The 12,811-nt window shown below is 40.2% G+C and overlaps 1 protein-coding gene across 1 annotated transcript in view; it reads left to right on the forward strand.

Moving 5' to 3' along the window:
• poe (E3 ubiquitin-protein ligase-like protein poe) overlaps positions 1 to 12,811 on the forward strand; it is a 38,146-nt gene that overhangs the window by 10,588 nt on the left and 14,747 nt on the right. Inside the window, exons 28-60 of the mRNA XM_077431127.1 lie at positions 111 to 243; positions 356 to 541; positions 623 to 872; positions 944 to 1,158; positions 1,649 to 1,821; positions 1,897 to 2,109; positions 2,178 to 2,342; positions 3,526 to 3,720; positions 3,794 to 3,978; positions 4,056 to 4,350; positions 5,027 to 5,220; positions 5,302 to 5,541; positions 5,617 to 5,895; positions 5,969 to 6,124; positions 7,258 to 7,344; positions 7,421 to 7,657; positions 7,743 to 7,926; positions 8,082 to 8,453; positions 8,517 to 8,681; positions 8,747 to 9,034; positions 9,230 to 9,414; positions 9,490 to 9,670; positions 9,746 to 10,066; positions 10,146 to 10,693; positions 10,768 to 10,875; positions 10,951 to 11,054; positions 11,171 to 11,315; positions 11,387 to 11,578; positions 11,652 to 11,826; positions 11,902 to 12,036; positions 12,108 to 12,207; positions 12,285 to 12,504; positions 12,576 to 12,769. Of these exons, the coding sequence (XP_077287253.1) occupies positions 111 to 243; positions 356 to 541; positions 623 to 872; positions 944 to 1,158; positions 1,649 to 1,821; positions 1,897 to 2,109; positions 2,178 to 2,342; positions 3,526 to 3,720; positions 3,794 to 3,978; positions 4,056 to 4,350; positions 5,027 to 5,220; positions 5,302 to 5,541; positions 5,617 to 5,895; positions 5,969 to 6,124; positions 7,258 to 7,344; positions 7,421 to 7,657; positions 7,743 to 7,926; positions 8,082 to 8,453; positions 8,517 to 8,681; positions 8,747 to 9,034; positions 9,230 to 9,414; positions 9,490 to 9,670; positions 9,746 to 10,066; positions 10,146 to 10,693; positions 10,768 to 10,875; positions 10,951 to 11,054; positions 11,171 to 11,315; positions 11,387 to 11,578; positions 11,652 to 11,826; positions 11,902 to 12,036; positions 12,108 to 12,207; positions 12,285 to 12,504; positions 12,576 to 12,769 (6,820 nt within the window). The remainder of the gene's footprint in view (positions 1 to 110; positions 244 to 355; positions 542 to 622; positions 873 to 943; positions 1,159 to 1,648; positions 1,822 to 1,896; positions 2,110 to 2,177; positions 2,343 to 3,525; positions 3,721 to 3,793; positions 3,979 to 4,055; positions 4,351 to 5,026; positions 5,221 to 5,301; positions 5,542 to 5,616; positions 5,896 to 5,968; positions 6,125 to 7,257; positions 7,345 to 7,420; positions 7,658 to 7,742; positions 7,927 to 8,081; positions 8,454 to 8,516; positions 8,682 to 8,746; positions 9,035 to 9,229; positions 9,415 to 9,489; positions 9,671 to 9,745; positions 10,067 to 10,145; positions 10,694 to 10,767; positions 10,876 to 10,950; positions 11,055 to 11,170; positions 11,316 to 11,386; positions 11,579 to 11,651; positions 11,827 to 11,901; positions 12,037 to 12,107; positions 12,208 to 12,284; positions 12,505 to 12,575; positions 12,770 to 12,811) is intronic.

Here is a 12,811-nt window from a genome sequence, read left to right on the forward strand (position 1 = left end):
AGTCAATATTGCCATATCATCAGCGAAACGGAAGGTTTTTCATAGTACATGTTAAATGCTGTGTAAGTGCTGTTGAACTTACTACAATATTTTTGTTGTTTTGATTATAGAAAGTTACAGCTGGTGTGGCGGCGGCAGTGACAGTAAAGAAAGTGTCGCCATTCCGATATTGTCAGAGCATGCAGATAACACCGACAATGCCACGCTTTTGTCCAATCTGACCAAACATATTACTTTGCATTGGTAATTATATATATGTATAAAAATACGTCAAAATTATTTAATTAGATAATGAAAATTTTCAATTATGAGCTAATTAGTTTCATTAGGTTCTTATTATATAATTTAATTTTAGCGATGAGACAGCTAGTACTACCTTGCTGACAGCTCTCGTTTCGTTGATCACCGATGCGTTGACTCCGTCTCATGCTGGACTTCCATTACCACGTCTGCTACGAGAAGCCGCTCACTTAGCCGATGCTCACACTGGAGATGGACATAAAATTCTCTTCCCGGCTGCGATGCAGTGGCTCAATATCTGGTTGATAACCTTACTTATTATGACTATGTATGTATTTAATTATGTTAGTATTATTGTAATGTATCAATGTTGAATTTTCAGTGTGGAGTCTCTTTGTGGAGCTGACGTGTTGGAAAGAATTGAAGAAGGCGGCGGTCAACGCTCTCAACTGGAAGCCGCATGCCACTTACTCGCTTATCTAACGGACGCGCTTCACGCGGGAGCCGGAGACGATGCTATACCAACCGGCTGCTTGCCCGTTCTCTCCTGGGACTCTCCGGCTGATCTATCATTGGACAACGAGTGGCCCGATGATCAGCAAGATGAGGAGGATACAAGCGCTGATGATTCCGTATGCATGGTTTATAATGTTTGCAATCATCATTAGAACTGTATTTTAAAATGTATTATGTTTTGATTTAGGATGAGGATTCGACGCTGCACACTAAACTCTGCACTTTCATGACGACCGCTCGCGAATTTATGAACCAACACTGGTATCATTGTCACACTTGCAAGATGGTTGACGGTATAGGTGTTTGCACGGTGTGCGCTATGGTGTGCCACCGGAATCATGACGTCTCCTATGCCAAGTTTGGAAACTTCTTCTGCGATTGTGGTGCTAAAGAGGAGTCGACGTAAGTTTTTCCAGATCAAATCCATTGTTTGGAAGGCGCATCAATCTTAAAAATATGATTCAGTTCCAAACTAGCAGTAATAATATGATGGACTATTATTTTAGACTACATAGTAAAGATAATATGTAAGTAGGATCAGGATGCAGGGGGCTCCAAATGATGCACATATGTAGATTAGATCAGACAGTTTTTTATTGTACGTCTTAACTTCAGGCATGCTATAGGGCAAGTAACTCATCCATGGTTACTAGCTGGGTAGTATACAAAATTTCTACCCGTACACACTGTACTATGCACTCTGCACGTTCAAAACCAAATCCTACATATACATAGTACTAAGTTGCAGCTAAACAATGATTTTCATTCAATGGTAAAGTTAATATTTTCTGTTCTTAGATAGTACTCCTTCCAAATGGTGTTGCCTCTTGTCCGATCACAACTTATTTATTTGTATTTAAAAAAGTAATTATTAAATTTTGCGAATTTACAGCTGCCAAGCTTTGGTGAAGCGTAGTTCATCGCAGTCGCATATAATGAGCAAACGAGGCGTCTCCGAAGGTGATCAACCACCAGTGCCTAGCCTGCGACGTCGACCTTCAAGTCCACTAAGAGCCACGTCTCCTCCACCAGCTCGTCGACCGGCTTATGCCACTAATCTGTCAAGTAATTATCTAATCTAGCCATACTTAATATTGCTATCTTTTCATTCGATTTAATAATTGTAATTACATTGTGAAGGTGTCCGAGACTGGATATTCGCCTACGGTGGTTGGAACGAGTGTCTGCAATCGTTGCAAAAACTTTTGGAGGTTTTGCCCGGACCCGTAAGGAACGCTTGCGAAAGGCACGCTCCGGTCGGCCGTCACGGTCGCGCTCGTCGTGCCTTGGCTCAACTGCATCACGGTGATAAACGATTCCACACTACCGATCAGCTGATGGTTCCAACTCTCGGTAAATAAGATCGATCAAAAGTTAAATGGAATATATGAAGGAGACTGCTTTAATCATTTGATATTTAGGCTCTCAAGAAGGCGCTTTTGAAAACGTTCGCATGTCGTATACTGGGGAACAAGGGCAGACTATTCGTCAGCTCATCAGTGCTCATATAGTCAGACGTGTTGCTATGTGCTGTCTCGCTTTGCCCCATGGTCGTCGTCAACATTTGGTTGTCTCTCATGAAAAAGGTTTGTCTTTATTTTTATTATATTACTAGTTTTGGGCCCGTTGATACTTCAATAGGTGGTTTTGGAAAGAAATTGCAGTATATGTATGTACATATATGTAGGGTTGGAATTTAACGAAAGGCTGATGTATGCGCTATGGCTGAGAAAGAGTATGTTACGACTGATTGTGAGAAGGGGATGAAAAGGGGTAGAGATGTAACGGTTAGTCGCAGTTGGACATCTGCTCCGCGGGGTTGATCGCTAAGCCTCCGCACGTATCATCTTAATAAACAACATGACTGAAAACGCACGTGTTTGGTCTTCACCTCAACCGCCACATCCTAAGCGTGGTCCTGAACAGCGTCATCTGTCAGGATTCTCTACCACATATATAAAATATTTGAAGCTGATAACACTAAATTACAAAATAAATTACTGAAGCAGAGACCAAATCAATCTTTACTAATTTTGACTCACCAAATTCAAATATGACAATGATTTTTGTTGTTTTGCTCTCGTTTTCATATTTTAAAGCAATAAAAAATCATAATCAATAGAAAAACCATCTGACTATTCATTCCAATACTCACTTTTTGCACAGCAATAATAGATTTACTAGTATTACTAACAAAAATACTAGTCTTTAGACTGCAAAATCCAAAAATCTGTAAAAATTGAGCATTTCTTTAAACGATCATATCTACCAACAAAAATCATTATCATATTCGAATTCAATGGGTCAAACTTCGTTAAAATTAATAAGTCTCCGCTCCGTAAGTAAAGATCGTGATGTTTTTGATGCTCAGTGTAATTAAATGAAAAAACATAAACGAAATTGATGAATAAATACCAATAGATGTATGCGCTAAATATAGTAAAATCGGTTCGGTGATTATCTTGGAACATCTGGCACCCAAAAATTCCATCCATCGAGAGTTACATACGCGAACATATCATACTAACGAGAATTCTAGTGCAGATATTCCGTATCCGCTATTTTCTTTGCAACGCGATTCGATTGTCGTGTGCGCGATCGCAATGTGCGAAATAATCCATTTCCTAATAAAATCATGTGTGAAGTATGATCATGCGGGAAAAAAAAAAGTGTGTGATTGTGCAAGCATTTATTATGATCGTATAGCATAAAAATTTGAATACGTTTTTTTTTATCAAGTATTGTTTTTAAAATATTTAAAATTTTCAGGAAAAATTACCATATATCAATTGTCGGCACTTTTGAAACAGGCCGACTCGTCAAAGCGTAAACTAACTCTTACTAGATTGACGTCGATTCCGATTCCGTTCACCATTCTGTCATTGAGTGGTAATCCTTGGAATGAGGATCTGCTTTCGGTGTGCGGTCTTCGAGAGTGTCATATTATCACATTCACAGTTACAGGTACATATATTTTAGATTGAAACAAAAAAAATTAAGTGACTTTGTGCTTGAATTATTCGATGAAATTTTTTAGGATCTGTATATGAGAGATTGGTGCTGCAACCAGCTTTGGATACCGGCAATTTTATCATTCGCAGCATTTGGTTGCCCGGCACTCAGACTCAATTGGCACTAGTGACTGCCGATTTCGTTAAAATATATGACCTATCTAAGGACGCTGCCTCACCTCAGTATCACTTCTTGGTTCCAAGCGGAAAAGTAAACAAATTACATGTACTGTTTTATTACATTACATGTAACTTGCAGAATGAAACTGACTGGTTTTTATTTTATAGGTGCGCGATGTCACGTTTGTCACACAAGAAAATGCTACATATATGCTATGTATGGGCAGCGCTGGTCACATTTACTGGCAGCCGATGAACGACGAGTCTCATGCTTCCAACGGACCTTTTTACGTCACCAATACTTTAGAAGTCTTTCATAATGACATTAAAGACGTGGCCGGACAAGTTGGCGGTGGTGGTGTTTCTATTTACTATTCTCACACGTTGAAGATATTGTTCTTTTCGTATGCTCAAGGTAAAAGCTTCCTCGCTCCGCTGATATCAGTCGAGGAAACTCTTAGAGGTAAGCATGTTGTTAATGGTCCATTGTTAATGTTTTAAAAGAGTACGATTTAACTGTACATTGAGAAAAATTCTTTGTATCTTAAAAAAAATGTTTGTGCATTAAAATTTTGCATTATTTTCGGTGCATTAAACAATCTCGTATTGTGCATCGAATAAAATATTTTGGCATTATAAAGTGACCATTAAAAAATATGAAACGATCATTCGAAAAAATAGATTTTAGCATTGGAATGTATACAAAAGTGGCAACGTTGCAGTCTTTTGACAACTGTCAACTGTCAACTTTTGTTTCTCATTAGTGAAATGTAATTTTAAATAAATAAAACCAACCCTAACTTAACCTAACCTAACCAAACCATAAATAAATAAAACCTAACCAAACGTTGGTTCGTATTTTGGTATTCGCGACGTTGCCGATACAGTTCATCTGTCATTTTAATGCACATTTCATTCACTTTTTAAGTAGAAAATATTTTTTTAATGATCAAAGCAAAACTGTATCCATCATTTAGAAGTGCACACAATTTTTTTGTAATGTACAGAAACTTTTTTAATGTTCAAAAATTTTTTAAATTTCTTTTTTAAATGCATTTAAATTACTTTTATAAAATGAACTTTTAAATTGTTCCCGTTTTAAAATCTGAAATATTAACTTTTTTTAATGTTGAATATAGGCATATCGTTGATAAGCGTTGGCTCTGCCAGCGGAAGTCAGAAAGAAGGTGGCCGTGGCAAAGGAGCACAGTCTCTGTGCCAATGGCAAGAAGTTCCAGCTCATCCCGGTCTAGTTACCGCCGTTCTACAATCGTCCAACAACCCGGTTGTGCTCATGCTCAAACCTGGAAGCGTCGCTGTTCAAGAAATCAAAGTGAGTGTACATCGTATATGCATTGGATTCTGTCACAATCTATCTGAATGGTTAATATAAATCGTATACTATATACTTCAGATCATACCTGCCAAGGCAAAGATCACCGACATGGTAACCGTGCGACACTTAGCAGGACAACAAGAGCTCAAAACTACTTTAATACTGTTGTGCGAAGATGGCAGTTTGAGGATATATGCTGCTTCACCAGATCAAACCGGTTATTGGTTGTCTCCTGCTGTAGCACCGCCGTATACTTCACCGTTTATCGAGAGGACTCGGCGTCCGAAGCAAAACACTCATCGCAATAAAGCACCTCAGGTCTCAGATTGAAACCGTTCACTTGGTTTCAATTTTTTGTTGTTGTATTTTTATTGTTGTGTTTGATTTTTGCAGTCGTCGACTAAACCTGGCGGCGGTCTGACCTTCCCGATCGATTTCTTTGAGGCTTGCATTGCTCTCGAGGATGTGGAGTTTGGCGGTAATGATCTGCTGCAAGTTTACAACACAGCTCAAATCAAACACAGATTGAATACAAACGGGCTGTTTGTCGTGTCGACTAAGCTTAGCGGTTTCGCTTTGGAGATAAGTAATCCCGATGCTAGTACTGTCATTACCGGAATCCGAGTTCTTTTGGGTAATCAAGATTTAGCTAGAACTCCGTCTTTTATTGAGGTATTGCTATTATTTTGATTGTTTTCATTTTCGGTTTTCTGCTTGATGTTTATATATTGTGGGTTTATTTTAGGTATGTGGCCGAACGATTCAAACTCTCAGTCAACGCAATCGTTGGTACGATATTCCGCTGAGTCGAGAAGAATCGTTACAGGCGGATAAAAAGCTGACTGTCACTTTTAGCTGCTCGCAAGATCCCGAAGGTGTTATCATGGTCGATTCAGTAAAGGTACAATCATGTGCTAATTTTATTAAATAATAATATTTTCATAATTTTTACTTGCTTGGAATATCTGAAGTTATTCTTGTTGTTGAAAATAAAAACCTGAATGTTAACTATTTTTAACACTATGGTGGCCGCTGACTCATATTTGTATCATTTTGGGTGCACAACGCTTATTGGCCGCTGATACATATATGATTCACGATTGTGCGAATATATTTTTCGTGGGGGGTGCGACAATTGATTCAAGTCCAAAAGGTTCAACGACAAAATGTACCCGAAAATTACTGCACTGACAAAATGTACCCGCGACAAAATGTTCACGCGACAAAATGTACCCGCGACAAAATGTCCACGGAAATAATGTTCAAGCGACAAAATGTTCAAAAATCCTAAATTTTCCTATTTTAATAGAAAAAGTAACTTTTTATTGTATTATATTTATCGATGTATATGGTACTTTTTATCGTATAGATCGCGGATGTTATTAAATTAGTATAAATTACAGGTGTTCTCAACCGCACCAACATATTCTTATTTAAATTGAACAATTACATTTTAAGCGAATGTCATTGAATTAGTTTAAATGTTAGGGGTTCTTAGCCGTATCCAATATTTACTTATTTAAATTGAAAAAAAAAAACTTTCTAAGCGTATGAACTGCAGATTACATTGAATTAGTTTATATGTCAGGGCTTCTCAACCGTCTCCAAAATACAAACCGGTACATTTTGTCGCGTGAACATTTTATCGTGGGTACATTTTGTCAGTGCACTACTTTTCGGGTACATTTTGTCGTTGAACCTTTTGGACTTGCACCAATTGTCGTGTAACCATTTTTCGTGCAGAATATATTTTTCAGTCCGCTGATACATATTTGTATCACGTTTTCGTCATAAACGAAAACGTGATACATAATTTTATCATCGGCCACAAACAATTGACGCAAACGTGATACAAAAATATATCAGTGGACTGAAACAGTTCGCGCAGTCGTAAATCATATATGTACCAGCGGCCACTAAGCGTTGTGCACTCAACATGATACAAATATGAGTCAGCAGCCACCATTGTGTTAATGTGCATACCTATACAATCAATGATTTATGATTTAATTTCAGTCTAAATTTATATTGTAGGTATACGGCAGAAATAAAGAAGTTTTTGGATGGCCTGAAGAAAATGAAGACGGTGGTGCTTGCACAACTGCCAGCAAAAATACTCAGGTTTTTATATCGTCTATATATATTTTTTAATGATTTTAATGGTATATATTTTTAACCGTTTTTATTGTGTGGCTAGGATCAAATTGATGGTGGCCAATCTGGTACATGGAGAGCTGCCGGCGTCGAGCGTTTGGCTTGTGCTCTGTTGGAAGTATTGGAGTTGGCTATTGGAAGCGGTGGTCCTGGAACAGGCTTAGTTGGACCACGTTCAGTTGTGACTCGCTTGCTCTGCTTGCCGTCTCCGCCGCCATTGCACACGAGATGCAAAGCGCTTTTGAAAGCCCTCTTAGGACCGCAGTACCATCAGCATAAGGTATTTTTTTCATTCTATTCTATTTATACGCTATTTTCTTTTCACATTCATGCTCAGTGGGTTCTATATTTATACTATTTTTTAGGATCAAGCCATTTTGGCACATATTACCGATGAGCTGCTTGAACTACGCCAAACAGCCGATCCTCGTAACGTTGATCCTGAAAACTTCTTCAGATTGTTGTTGTTGACTCGTGCCATTGCCGTATCGAGACCGCTGAATTTGGTCAAGTTTGCTGGACCGTTGCCTATTCTACAACAAAATTCAGGTTTATATGATAGTTTTTGTTTATACATCATAATATCGTTATGGGATGTGATGCTTCTTGGTGAAGGTCGATTTTTTTTAAATATTGACCTTATTAATTAATGCAATACAAGTTTGGTTGAAAATAATAAATGTAATGTATGATTATTTTTAAAGGTGAAAGTACTGCAACTTTGATTGAAAATATACTAAAAGGAACTGAAGGACCTCAGCATTTAGCTCCGCTACTAGCCAACGTATTGTGGATGTTGGGTCGAGTCCGTCAGCCTGACACGCCACTAGCGTTGTCTCCAGTAGACCGTTGTGGTCTCCGACATGCGTCCCACGCTTTGCATGCGTTGATCGATGTCCTGCACGCCTTCATGTTGCATTCTGATCAAGTCGACCTGGGCAATCGCATATACGTATCTCTGTTGCTGTCTGAAGACCAGGTCATTAGCTTTGGAGCCAAATCCGCCATCGTGCGAGTGCTGAGACCGCGTGTGAAAAGGCGCAGGGTTTATATCCCATCACCGCCGACAACACCTGGTAATAATTTGTTTACAAAATTGTTGTTTTGTTTGGATTTTAATTAATTCACACGCTCGTTAGGCGTTTCAGGTGGTAGTGGTCCTCCTGCTTTAGAAGCGCACCGTACTGTGACACCGCCTCCTGAAGTCACAGAGCCGACCACCGATCACAGTGACTCCGAGGCTGGAAATTACGGTGATGTGGATCAAGTCGTCGATGTCAGCCGACTGCTCATGGCTGAAACAGGTTTGAATTTAAAATATATAAATCAAACACTATTAAGGAAAGTATCGATTCTGATTTTGGTTTAGGTTTGGAGGCGTTGCTCGATATTCCTCCGGACGCCGATGATGAGACTATGGTGGAATTGGCTATTGCGTTGTCATTGCAAGAGAGATCGACTGGAACTAGCGTGTCTATGGCGGCTGGTAGTGGAGCTCCGTCTGATACGACTGCTTCTGCAGCAGCCTCAGACGATGAAGAAGCTAGTGGTGTAGCTGGTGCGCCACCGGCAGTTAGCCCAGCTGATTTACCGACTAGCGAAAGCGGTTCGGGTGCTGATAGTATCGGCGGAATCTCTGGAAGAAGCTCAACTTATGGTAATTAATTAATATCTGTGTACAAAGATGAAAATTTGTGTATATATTTAGACTTCGCATATATAAGAGTCCATTAAGTGTTGATTTTTGCATAATAATTTTAAATTTCACAGAAAACTCCACTTTCATTTGGTGCTAAAAACTGTTCCTACTCGAGTTTTTTCCTTTTATTGTAAAATTGTGTGTAACAAACAGGTGAGACTGGAATTCGCGCTGCCGTGGAGTCATCTATCGGTGCCCAGTGGAGTCAAGACATAACCATCGGCACCGAAACAGCAGCCAGACTACGCTACTTGCGTTTGTCTCTATTGAACGTGCTCCTGGAAGAACTTCCTCAGCTTAGAACCATTCGTGGTCATCGTTCTATTCCGTTCATGCAGGCATGTATCTTCAATCGAATCTGTGTTGCATTCAAAACTGAATGTTTATTTATTGCATCGTCCTAAATTTTGCAGGTCTTACTGATGCTTGCAAGCGCTTTGGACTCTAGCATTGAAACCGATCGACTTGCTCTGCAACGGTTCTTGGAAATAATCGTCGCCGAATTGGAGCTGGACAAAACTGACGAGGCGGCAGATCCTCCCGAATCTCGCACGCCCTACCGAGAAATGCAACTACTTATTATGAGGCTTTTGAGTGAGTGTTTTGTGACTTAACTGTTGTTGTAATCGGTTGAAAGTCATTTAATAATGTATGATTTTTAACTTTAAGGTGTGTTGATGTCGCGTTGCAAACCATCTGGTACGCCTGCTGCACCTTCGAGCGCTCCGTCTACTTCCCGCACTGTCGCATCTTCAGGAGTGGGAGCCGAATGGCACGCAGCAAGAGCAGCGGCCGGTGCTTTGCTCGGCGGAGGTGCTGTTGAACGATGCTGCACTTTACTACGAGCTCTACTGCCGTATTGGCGTGAACAAGGCGCTCGCACTACAACAGACGGCACGACTACGACTGCTCACAATCAATTGCTACGGCCACAACCACCTCATCCGCTACCGGACATGCAACCGTTCTTCCTCCGACATTACGTCAAAGGTATGAAATTGTATAAATACAAAATGTGAAACATGTCCATCAACAGAACATTATCTGATCAATTTTACTGTATTTTTAGGTCATGCTTGGGACGTGATGGAAAACTATCCTCACCTGCTCACCGAGATGGCTCTACGTTTGCCGTATAAGATACACAAACACTGCGACCCACCGGCGCCGACATTCAGTGACCTCTGGCATCCTTTGCTATGCGAATACATGATGAATCAACAGACTCCGTTCTTGAGGAAGCAAGTACGCAAGTTGTTGCTAATGATGTGCGGCACCAAGGAGCGCTATCGTCAGCTCCGCGACGTGCACGCGCTCAAGACGCACATGGACGGAGTCCACCAGTTCGTCGACTCTCAAGACCTGTCCTACGACAGCAACGTCCAGCTCATGGATCATCTGAAGGCATGCGTCGAGATTGTCGTCGCTCGTACTGGAAACTGGCAGTATCTATGCTCGGTGCAGACGACTGATACGCTACCGTCTTTGATGGTCGCTGCTTGTATTCTCGAAGAAGGTGTAGCTCCGACTGTTCTGCAGCTGCTTCAATGCGCACTTTGTCCGCCGACTGCGACTACAACTACTACTGCCGCTTCGAAGTCTGCGAATTCTTCCAATGTAAGTGTCGGGAAGTATTTTAGCACTAGTATTTAGTATAGTATAGTATTTATAATGTGTGTGTGTTTTTGCAGGATCGTAGTGATAGGGAGCGCAGTGCTGATAGCGATGCTTCTTTAACTGTCAGCTCTAAGTTCCAAGAACACGTTGTTCCACAATTGGTTCAGCAGATACAACAAAAGGTTCAATTTTTCAAATATTTGCTCAATGGAAAGATTTGGTCAAATATGTAATAAAGAAATATTTTCGCTTTTTAGGTGACTTTGAATGAGTTCCGTAAATTCATAAGAACATTTTTATTGGAAACTAATTCGACTGCTGTTCGTTGGCAAGCGCATGCTCTACTACTTGCAATTTATGAGTAAGTTGATTTTGTCAAATTGCTTATAATTTATTTTTAAAATAAATTTTTTGATGAAATCTAACTATCTTCTCCTTATCTCTTCATTGTAATTTATGTATTTCTATTACTTATAGGAATTCATCTACTGTTGAAAAGACCAACCTGGTTGAATTAATTTGGGGACTTTGGCCAGTGTTGCCGCAGTACGGCCGTAAAGCTGCTCAATTCGTCGACCTTCTCGGTTACTTCTCTCTTAAAACACCGAATATACGAATGGAGGTAATTGAAAATAATTTGAATTCATTTACAAAATATACATATATCTATTTCACACTTGTGTATTATTATAGGAACACCTTGCGTCAGCCGTAAACCTTCTCCGCACGCAGAATATGCTGCTATTGTCTCACGGAAACGCTCCGATATATTCGGCGCTGTCCAATTACGTGGAACTCGATGGATACTTCCTCGAGTCTGAGCCGTGTCTCGTATGCAACAATCCCGAAGTGCCGATGGCCACCATCAAACTGTCCACTATACGGGTCAGAACCGAAGATGCAACTTTTGATGTGCTGACATAATTGAAATGCGAAATACATTAATTTATATTTGTAGATCGATTCGAAATTCACGACGACGACTCAAATCGTAAAACTAGTCGGAAGCCACACCATAAGCCACATCGGCCTTCGCATCAGCGATTTGAAACGGAGCAAAATGGTCCGCGCCATTAATGTATTTTACAACAACCGCACCGTTCAAGCCGTCCAAGAGCTGAAGAACAAACCAGGTATCAAATATACCAAAGTAAACGTATCGGCGTTGGAATTTTTGGTGTGTTCAAGTTTTATTTGTTGTATTTTAGGAATGTGGCACAAAGCTAAACACGTCATACTACAATCGGGGCAAGCTGAAGTGCGTATAGATTTTCCGCTTCCGATCGTTGCTTGCAATCTCATGATGGAGTATGCCGATTTCTATGAAAACACTCAGACTTCAGGTAAGTTTTTTTTGTATGTACATACTTATGTAGTATAATAATATGTTCGATTACTCATGGTAAATTTACAGGCGAGTCTCTGCAATGTCCACGCTGCTCGGCAGCAGTTCCGGCCAATCCAGGAGTGTGCGCAAACTGCGGTGAAAATGTATTCCAGTGCCACCGATGCAGGTAATGCTTCGATGGTGGCCATAAATATGTGCTTTTGATTTAATTTTGGGTTTTAATTTAATTTATATTTTACATAGGGCTATTAACTATGATGAAAAAGATCCGTTCTTGTGTCATGCTTGCGGATTCTGCAAATATGCCAAGTTCGATTATACGTTGACGGCTCGATCCTGTTGCGCCGTCGATACTATTGAGAACGACGAGGATCGAAAGAAAATGGTGGCGAGTATCAGGACTCTTTTGGATAAGGCCGATAGGGTCTACAGACAGTTGGTGGCCAATAAACCGTTGCTTGAGGTATTGTATTGAAATTGTACACGTGTATAGTTAATATTTTTCAAATGTTTTGATGGTTCTGTTTCAATTAGAATTTGCTGCATAAAATAAGCGAGCAACGCACCGAAGGTAGTTCCCGCACGAGCAGTGAAGATAGTAGCGGTGGAAACAGCAACGCCACTCAAGTGAACCGTGTTATTCAATCGTTGGCTCACAAGTATTGTGTCGATAGTAAGAACCATTTCGACGAGCTGTCTAAAGTTATACAGCGCGTGTTGACCTGCCGGTTTGTATATCTTTCATAGCTTTTGTATTGTTAGAGTGTATT

This window comes from Arctopsyche grandis, chromosome 5 (genome assembly GCF_051622035.1).
Source record: "Arctopsyche grandis isolate Sample6627 chromosome 5, ASM5162203v2, whole genome shotgun sequence".
Lineage (NCBI taxonomy): Eukaryota > Metazoa > Arthropoda > Insecta > Trichoptera > Hydropsychidae > Arctopsyche > Arctopsyche grandis.